Genomic DNA, 10,650 nt, shown 5'->3' on the forward strand with positions numbered 1-10,650 from the left:
GGTCAACAGGAAACCCTGGACCCGGGTTTCCTGTTGACCACCTCCAACCACCATCTTACCTCAAGAATGGATAAATATTTTTAATGTTATTTTCAAATAAAAAAACAAACAAAATAAAAATTATGTAATTTACTAAACCAAAACAACCAATTCTTAACTAAGCATAAAGGTTTGAAAACAATTTGATAGGGTTAAAACAAAAAAAAGAATCATCAATTTACATTTCTATACGATTAAGTTTGTTTTGTTTTTGTTTTGTTTAAATGAATGCAGTTTTCACTTACAAAAAAAAAACTACTTATTCAATGATCAGTTCATCAGACATTTAAAGTATGTTTTAAGTTAACGATATGGTTTAAGTAATGATGAATATTGAAGGGATGAATTCAGGTAAATAAATGGAAAACTATTCAACATAAGTATTATTATCCATAGATAATACATTGGCAAAGTTATCAACAACAACAAAATCACTTCCTACTCTTTTGGTATCTACTGTGAATACTAGCAATGAATCACTTTAGTTATTAAAAAAAGATTTGATAAACATTGACATCATCAAATAGACAGATTGTCAAATAAAATGAGTCTATATTTACCAAGTAAACGAGGTTGTAATCAAACTAAATACTTTTATATACCATTGTATTCATAGTGATAAAGTAACATTTGAAACGTCTTAAATGAATGGGATCAGTAGTACTGAATAGTTTGAAAGATATAATCTTAAATACTTTTCTTCACTCATCAAGTTATAACAAAAGTTATTTGTATTGTACATATATATTGGCGGCCTGTTTAAACATCTGGGCTACCTGTTCCTGTAATCTACATATTTCAACAAGTTATCTAATTTTGTTTGTTTTAATAAATCATTATGCCTATTAATCGCAAAACCTATTCAGGTGCGTTTCTGAAAAGTGTAAGACCTTTCGCTGTAAAGGTTACAGAAGGCCTAATCAGAAATATCGTGGTTGCTGTCAATATGCAGCGAGAAGAATGTACATTATCCAGATGTCGATTGACTGGGCTGCTACTTTCTAACTGGCGATCACTCAATATTTATCGTCAGGAAGGACGAAGAAGTAAGAAACGGAAACTTGTTGAAGTACTTTGTGCTGAGAATTCTATATTGTACAAAAATATAATATTGAATAAAGCTAATAATTATAATTAAAATTATAATATAATGGAACTCAAGTTTAACACGTATTAGACAATTAATATTGAGTTGTTTTGACTTAAGAATTGTTAACAAATGTTATTCATGGTAAACTAATTATCTCTTTGGTAAACTTTACACATGACAGATTTGGTAAATAAAGCTGTAAGTTAAAATGTCTTATTTCAGTAAGTTGTTTACGTACAATCTTACACATAACTGTATATTCTAATTTCATCTCGACTTCTTGGTAAGTTTAACCAAAATTACTAGATCTGAAGGCTTATTACTTATGTGACCAGTTGTGAAATCTAAATCAGTCATGAATGTTTTTACAACTGTCATTTGGGGAATAAAATGAAATTTTAAACTAGTTTAGAATAGATTTGCAGGCGGACTTTATCATCTCTAGATTGTTGTTGAGTTTCTAGCTCGTTAGATAAATTATCGGGGTCTTAACCCGATATTCTGTCATTGGAGCTTTGATTTCATTCATGTATATATCTCGCTTCAGCCTCTATACTACCAAAGCTATCTTATACTGATGTGTTGAAAATCACTGACCGAGTACATTTGACTATGTTATACGCCACTTACAGAAAATCAATATTGTATGGACCATTTTCCCTTTTAATGAAAGCGTAAACACGAATGAAACGCTACAATGGTTTAGAATTACACAGTTCAGTAATAAAAGTCATGTTAACTGCTGACTTCATGTAAACATGTACAATACATTTCATCTGCTGGGAAACTTTCTAACAAAATGTACATTCATATTCAAAACCAAGGCAATAGGTATTTACTTTTACCTGTTTCATTGACAAACTTTCATTAAAAAGGAATCTATTTTAAGAACAAAAAATTATTCATGTCATAACTTTTATAGAAACTATGGAATCAGTACAATTTTTATTTATTTATTTATTTATTTAAACACATAATTATTGGTATAAGGAAGCACCAGATATATATGCGCCACACAAATCTTATTCAATTTGTGTGAGGGCTGTGATACTGCCCAGGTGCCCAAACTGAAGCAAGTGGTTTTCTCAGGAGGCTACACCCGGAGCCTTTGACCTAAATGTCTGATCCACAAGGCACTGGAGCATCGTGAGGAGATGCAATTCCATGGTAGCCGGTGACCAACGACTGATTCATACACCATTTGTTCTCTCAGAATACTGGGGCCCATGTGCACCATTGGTATGGAATCAGGGTTTTCCAACATCCCTAGGTGAACTTTCCGTGTGCACCAACCCGGTTAAAGAGCCGGACATTCGCTTTTTGTCCTCTCAATTTCGTAAACAATAGTAATGCCACGAGAAGGCAGTGAGTAGGACTTCCCTGACAGAGGCTATATACGCATGGCCATGTCAGAGCATTTCGAGAGGGAGAACGGACACTCTCCACTCTCGGTCGTACCAGGGCATTTGGGGGCAAAGTGAATCTTTACCTGATAGATACAAATAAAATCAAAAAAATATTCTGATTGGGACAAATATATAAAAACAACTAGAAAGGCAAGACTCATTGTCATCAAATGATTTTAATGTTTTAATCACTAACCAATGAATAAATATGTTTGTACATATTAGGATATAGTCTATAAGTTCTCAGGTTATGTATTCTTTCTACCTTTCTACATTGATGAATTGTCATGTAAATATAAAATAACAGAAATATAAATCAGTCCTACCTTGGGAACAATAAAACAATTTTAATTCAATAATCAATGACTAATTTGTCGTCACGTAGTACATGGATTATAATTATTATTGTGTTTCAATAGATGATATAACATAATAAATACCTTAAATAAATCTTTTCAAAGGAAATGTTACTGGAAGGCAGAGTAATAACACTAAACTGATAATTCATAACAATGATTTTCAACTTTTTCTGAATCATTAGATGAAGCATCACTTATAAGGATATAAAATAGCAGTAAGACTTATTTATTCGTTATATCATGAACGTTTCAAAAGTAATATCTTTAATATTGGCATAGTTTAGTGAATGAGAACACAGGTATTAGGCACAAATTACAAAGCTGATTAAAAAAATAGAAAAACCATACTCTAACACTTGATTTACGAAATTTTCATCAATTGTCTCAAGCTTCAATGTTCCTGGATTTCCACACCAATTGATTTCTGTTTCTGTTCTTCTCTTCTCGATCTTCTCAAACTTCTGCTGTCAGATGTTCTATTCCTGACTCACGATATATACTACTTATGTCAATATAAGTAGCCCACACCACGATAGTAGGAATTTTGTGTAGATTTTTAGTACTTTATAGTTGAAATCGTCAGTCAATTAAAGCTACACCACCATGGAAAACCTGGAAGCACTGGACGGCCGTTCTGTCCTATTATGAGACTCCTAGGCAGTGGGCATTCACGATCCCACCTCGCGAGATTCAAACTCAGGATCTATTAGTCTCGCGCGCGAGCGCTTAGCCTCTAAACCACTGAGCCGCCGGATCGTGGTTGGGCACTGCTGAGGCGCCCCACAATAGGACGAGAGGGCCGTCCAACGCTTTCAGGTTTTCCATGGTGGTCTAGCTTCAGTCGATTCATGATTTCAACTATGAATTATATTCATTTAGAAACTTTAAAGTAAGGTAAATAGTGTCAATAATAAATGATTATGCAATTTGATTCACTACTCAGTCTATCTAAAAGTACTCATTTTTTCATTATACAAATTGAAAATTTGACGATTTTTCTTAATCCACTAATTATACGCTATTAAAATGTGTAGTTCTGAATATTGTAATTTGATAATAAATTTTAGCAGCTCTAATATAAGCGGTATTGTCATAAGTACTGATGGGATGATTAAGAAAGTTCATTTTGGAAAAGCACTTACCAGAATAGTAATTCTTGAGTTTCAGAGAACGGAATAGATAGTTTTCAAACATTTTACATCCATAAACAAGTGTTAGAATTAAATTATGGTTTATGGATTATTAATAACTAGATGAAATAAAAAATTATTGAGAGCTGTTAGTTTGAGATCTGGTCACTGAACAAGCGTTTGTTTGTACTCAGGAAAATCAATAGCTTATTAGCGCATAAAAAAATCATAGTAATTATTATGTAAACTCAAAGAATAGTAAAAAGGTAGCGGTTCTTACAGTTTTATGGGGCTAAAATGTTCTACTTAATACAGAATGAAATTTCAACATTGGTAAGTTTTATTGAGTTGTTCTTTCTCATGTTGACAATCGCCTCTGATCTTCATTGATCTATTATCAATGTTACCAGTAAAAATGTACCAGAAAAAGTTACAGTTACCATTTTCTAATTTGCAAAAGGTAACTTACAAACATAAAGAAACAATCCAAAATTTTATACAGAAACATGAGTATACAACTAGGATACTGAATATGCTCTGCCGACCTGATAATCCTCATATTTAAAAACCTATTTGATATCTTTAGGTCAATTTCATCTCAAGAATATACATTCATTACAATCACGTTTATCGATTGACGTCTCAATAATGAGAATTTTTCTTTTAAAATGAAATTGATTGACTTTGTTATTTAGAAACAATTTAGAAAACAGGTGAACCACTAAGGAATTCCTATGAGAAGTTAAACAGCAACTCCGTTTTATTTTATTTTCAGTAGATCTTGATCTAATTCTTAATCATGATTAAAAATGTTTTCACATCTCACAATAGCATTATACAGCGCAAAAGTGAGCTTTTATATTTATGAATTATCCATACAAAATGACTTAGATAGGTGTTACATGGAAGTCAATCAAATATTTGGAAAGCAACTCAGAATAGTAAGTACAATTAAACAATACATTGTTTCTTTTTAAAAATTGTTCATGGTTGAATAAAAGTGTTGTCTTTGAGTTTCTCCATTTCTCAATGGTATCAGTGTATTTTTAATACATCAGAAACAACTAATCGTGCACGCCAGATGTCAGGTTATTGAGCATTTACTTATTTCAACTTACCAACATTTCTTGGTATTTTTTGGCGTTCGAAATGGATAAAGAAAATCTACCCATTTTTTATACTTATTGATTTGTCATATATTTATCATTTATCTTCTACTTATATGCTATATTCTTTATTTTTATGTGTAACTCTAATTTAAGTGAATATGTCGAAAAAGAAACTTCATGGTTTAACACCCCTAAATGCCCTGGTACGGTCGAGGATGGGGAGGGTCAGCTCTCCTTCTCTGAATGCTCTCACGTGGCCATGCATATACAGCTACCGCCATGGTAGTCGTACTCACTGCATTCTTGCACCACGGGTGTTGTTTACGAAATTAAGAGCCTGAACGGAGTGTCCGGCACTTAAACCGGGTCGGTGGATATGGAGGATCCACCTCGAGAAGTTGGAGAATTCTGATTTCGAACCAGTGGTGCAGATGAGCTCCAGGAACCTGAGGGAACAAATGGCGTATAAACCTATCGCTTGTCATCGGCTACCATGAGACTACATCTCCTAACGTCGCTCCACGGCCTTGAGGATTATAAATTTATATCAAATAGTCGTGGTGTGACTCCCTAAGAAAACCACCTGCTTCGGTTTGGACATCCAAACACTATTCCAGCCCCCAGACAGATCGAATGGAAAAGTGTGACGCATATATATTTGGTGCTTAATTGTACCAAAGTTTTTTTGAAGTAAATAAATAAACTGTCTAATAGCACAAACTAAAGCTGTTCACGTTAATTTCTGATAAATTAGTAATGATATTCAACTATTAACACTATACATGATTGATTCAAATGGCTAGATAAAGTGATTTAATAACTACGACTACTACTACTTATCACAAAACATTTAACGAATATAAATCTATACATTATTTTATGCATTGACATGTCATGAAAAATAAAACGTTTATTTGCATGCCATTGTATTATAATTAAGCAAAAAAACTAAAACATAAAAGCAGTTTTAGACTTAATAAAATTTCATTAGTCTTTGCATTTTCAAAAAAGAAACAATCTAGGGATATGCAAATAATTTGTTGCCCATATTAAGAGATATATGTGAGCATTATGTCATATGGAATGATGGACAATAGGTTAATACATTGGTAGTGTATATTTAGATAATACATCAGAGAAATTGGTAAAATAAAACTTTTGAAGTAAAGATACTCTTCCTACTCAAAAACGTTAATAAAGCAATTGAGAGTAGAGATGAACAATAGTTATTCATATGGCGTATGCACCTATTATTGGTCACCGGCTACCATGGGACTGCATCTCATAACGTTGCTCCACAGCATATATATATATATATATATATATATATATATATATATACCTTTGTTTGTGAATTGAAATTTTGATAAGACTATAATCTATGAACGATCCTGTGAATAACGATAGAATGACCTTGGAATATTCACTTACTTATCAGGGTTAAATGTGGGTTATATTATTCGTGTGAGAGATTAAGATTAGAATTTACAGTTGACTGATAGGGTTAGGAGTGAATAAATTTAGCGCCAAAATCTAAGATCTGCTATCTTTAATGTGATTAGTTCGTCCATGAATTAAAGTTTCACCAAAATCGATTTCTTATTAGGTTATTTTTCAGATTTCTAATAATAGATAACTTTTTATGGGAATAAAAAAGCTTATATGGCTTCATCCTCATTCAAAGGTAACTCCATTTAAATATAGGGAACACTAACGACAAATTAATAGAACATAATAAAAACATTTGAAATTTTCACAATCTTTTTAAACCATTATCATTTATTTTCATAGTTAAAATCATGAGTCAATGGAAGCTAGACCAATATGGAAAACCTGGAAGTACTGGACAGCTGTTTCGTCCCATTGTAGGACTCCTCAGCAGTGCGCACACACGAACCCGCCTCACGAGATTCGAACCCAGGACCTACCAGTCTCTGATTACAATCATTATGATTTAGGCTAAAATAATATAAGATTCTAAATACGCCAAATATTATTCATTTTTTTTAAAAAAAACACGTCTTACAAGTATCTGATATGCATATATTACAGTTTTAGTTACCTTTATTTATTGATCACTACTATAGAAACTCATTCATAGAGATAACTTTGAATTTAAAGTTATCTCTATGAATGAATTCAAGCTTTTATGGTAATTTGCAGGTTGATGATTACATAATTTTTAAAGTATTAAGTGGTTTAAAATAAACAAAACTTGTTAAGTTGATTCATTGAAAGAACGTTGAATGTGTATTGATGAATATTGATGAATACCTTATATACTAAGATAAACAATTCGGTTTAATCCGTTACTATATTCTTACTTGTAAGGTGAAGTCGAATATATACTAAACGAAACCATCTTAATAAAGATAGAGATTAATCAAGTTTAATGATATGATTGTCAATTAGTATACATAACTATTCAACAACTTTTGTTTTTCCATCTATTTCACTTCATAAAGAAGGCTTTTAATGAATTGAATATAAATGTTTAAAAAAAGTTATAGTGCTTCACCTACAATTAAATTTGTTTACAACTAATTTTGTCAAAACCTTTAATTAACTTAACGGACAATGTTATTCGAACAGTAACAATTAATCTATTTCTTTCTATTATTATTATTATTATTACTATCATGACTATATGAACGGGTATGCTTGATCATATGTAGCAGCATACGCACATTTCTCTCTCTGGCCTAAACGTTATATATATGCTTGAATCTTATTAATGGCTTCGCTTCGATTCGATTTGGTTCTACTCTGAAACCGCCTTTGTATTGACTTTCTCGCGCACATTAGCCTTTTTACTCGAGTTCACTTGATGTTCTCTTAAATTTGTTATCTGCGCTATCCAGAAATAAACTGTAGTCGGCGCTCCATATTGCCTTCTGAATTTCTACACCATTGGGATTTACTTAATAACGGTTATCAGAGTGATTGATTAACGAAGCCTAAAGAATTCAGTCAGTCAGTTACAACGTAAGACCACGCACATATATGCATCGGTCCAAGTTGACATACCTCATTAGCACAACAAGATGAACACCAAATTCATGGAAGTAATCAATTTGGTGGCGGTAATATATAAAAGAAAGCTTGTATATAAGGATATAGTACAGGATGAATGACAAACATGAAACAATTATAATCTCATAGTTTAAGGGAAGACAAAGATTGTATGCCATGTCACTAAAGTCTCCAAACATTGGTTACGATAGTCACGAGGACGCCGACCAAGTAGTCTGCATCTGTCAACATGGCTCAGACAAGAAGTTAGTGACTTCAAGCACTGATACCATGTTTTGGTTTGGCCACCCCTAACTCTCTTCCAACTGTCGTTAATACTAGTCAGCATAGCGTGTCTTGATAATCGGTGTTCAGGCACACGTAATAACAGCAACTGTCGGGAGCCTAAGAAATTACTCGAAGCTTAACCACTACAAATTGTCCTAAATTACAGTCCTGACAATCTTCCTGTCTTCTAGTCTTAAAATTTAGTTATTCAGACATAATATGATTGTTATCCAAGCAGATACTCTGGTAAGCATTCTGGTTATACACTTTTAATAGTGATTTGCATGGTTTATATTTTGTCTTATTTAAATCACGTCGTCTGGATTATATTGACATTAGAAACGACAATAATAGAATCCGACTATATTCATTCCAACTTCTTCATGAATCACTTTGAATATAAGAAAACAGCTATGAATCCATAAAATAAAAGTAAATTTTCATCATGAAAAGAAACTAATATCAATTATTATTATAATATAATCATAGACTTACCTGACTATCTGAATAAACTTGATTCAATAAAATTTCAATGTAATACAATTTATTAAGTAATATGATTAAACAATAACTTGATATCATTTTCATTATTGTATCATCATATAAAAATTATAATCTAAACGTAGATCAAATAGAGATCACAAAACAAAAATGTTTCCTCTTTTTTTTTTCTTTTTTTTAATCAAGAAAACTTTTGATCATTTTGATCCGGATCAATTTTATTATTATTAATAATCAATTAAATTTAATAAATGCATTTCATTAATTTGTCTAAATAAATGAATGAATTGGATAAATTGAAACTTTCAAATGTCTCATTATATATATATATATATATAGATAGATAGATATATCAATATGTTAATGAATGATTTCAATGTTTTGAAAATAAAATTATGTATTTATATAACCATTTTGATCATAAACTCTAAAAACAAATAATCGGTACTAGGTGAATAAAAGTTCGTTAGTCTAGTTACATATGCTAATTTACTATCTCCTATGTGTATGTGTATGCCTATATATATGTATTTACATATATATACAAATATGTATACATAGAGAGAGAGAGACAGAGAACGATTGTATCTAATTTGATTGATTACTAGTGTTAACAATGAATTGATTTAAAATAGGCGCAAACACTTACAGTCGCTACTAACTTTGTATTATATTGAATTCGCCAGTAACAATAAATATTGAATCATATTAGTAACAATAAGTTATCATATTCGTTACAAATAACATAATTATAATAAACAAAAATTCATTTATTCTATTATGATTTATACATGTGATGATTAGACTGTGTATCAAACAAATGAAGTGTGATTTTTTTTAAAAAATAACTATGTTGGTGACCTTGGGTTAAAGGTCATACATTGGTCTTTCTTTGTAGACTGTTTGTTTAACTGGAAATGTTTTGTTTAATGTATCGATTTATAAGCAGACTGAAAGAGTTAATATTTAAATTTTAATAAATGGAAATATGAATTCATACAATGATGAAGTTAGTAAGAATTTCACAATTAAATTTATTATTTGATGAATATAAAAGTCGTAAAGTATACCTCATTTATATGTGACTATTCAATCGAGTTACTTCGTTTCTTCATGGTTATCACTATACTCACTGGAGTTCTCTCTGCTTAAGAGTCTCTACCACTAGAATGAGGAGCTACTACTACAATTAACTCAAACATATCTGTTACCATTAATCAGTAACTGTTTACAATATTCCTTCAACAAATTTGTAAAACAGTATCTGAATGACAGTACTTTAATTTCTGTTCACATGATAGTTCCTAGTAGAGATATTTACGTTATTACACTGCGTTATGCTGATGCAATGCTTTCGATATAGTTATTAAGAGGCAAAATCCTGTCACAAATTGGGTTAATCTTTGATGATGTTAGCATTTGAAGTGTTTCATGCAAAACAGCTGCCAATACTCACGCAAACGTGTTGGTGTTAATATACTAAAACTGATCTGTCGTAATAACAGTAATAATATATTCTAAAAATAACTACATAATGAATATTAGTTTACAGCACTGAGCCATGTGGATACCGGTTAATACATAATGATATGTAAATAAGCATACACTTTCCAATAAGAGATGAGTCCCAGAGTACTTCGAACTGAATATTTTGGACAAAGTTGCTAATAATGCGAAATATGGATGATATACAGGACCCGTGAGCATTCATAACGC

The 10,650-nt window shown here is 31.4% G+C and overlaps 1 protein-coding gene across 1 annotated transcript in view; it reads right to left on the minus strand.

Moving 5' to 3' along the window:
- The window catches only part of Smp_128230 (hypothetical protein), a gene marked incomplete at both ends in the record, with an annotated part of 37,296 nt that extends 28,275 nt beyond the window's left edge, over positions 1-9,021 (minus strand). Inside the window, one exon of the mRNA XM_018796238.1 lies at positions 8,929-9,021. Coding sequence (XP_018650471.1) covers positions 8,929-9,021 — 93 coding nt within the window. The remainder of the gene's footprint in view (positions 1-8,928) is intronic.
- Positions 9,022-10,650: the final 1,629 nt, after the last annotated feature.

The sequence above is a fragment of the Schistosoma mansoni genome, chromosome 2 (genome assembly GCF_000237925.1).
Source record: "Schistosoma mansoni strain Puerto Rico chromosome 2, complete genome".
Classification (NCBI taxonomy): Eukaryota; Metazoa; Platyhelminthes; class Trematoda; order Strigeidida; family Schistosomatidae; genus Schistosoma; species Schistosoma mansoni.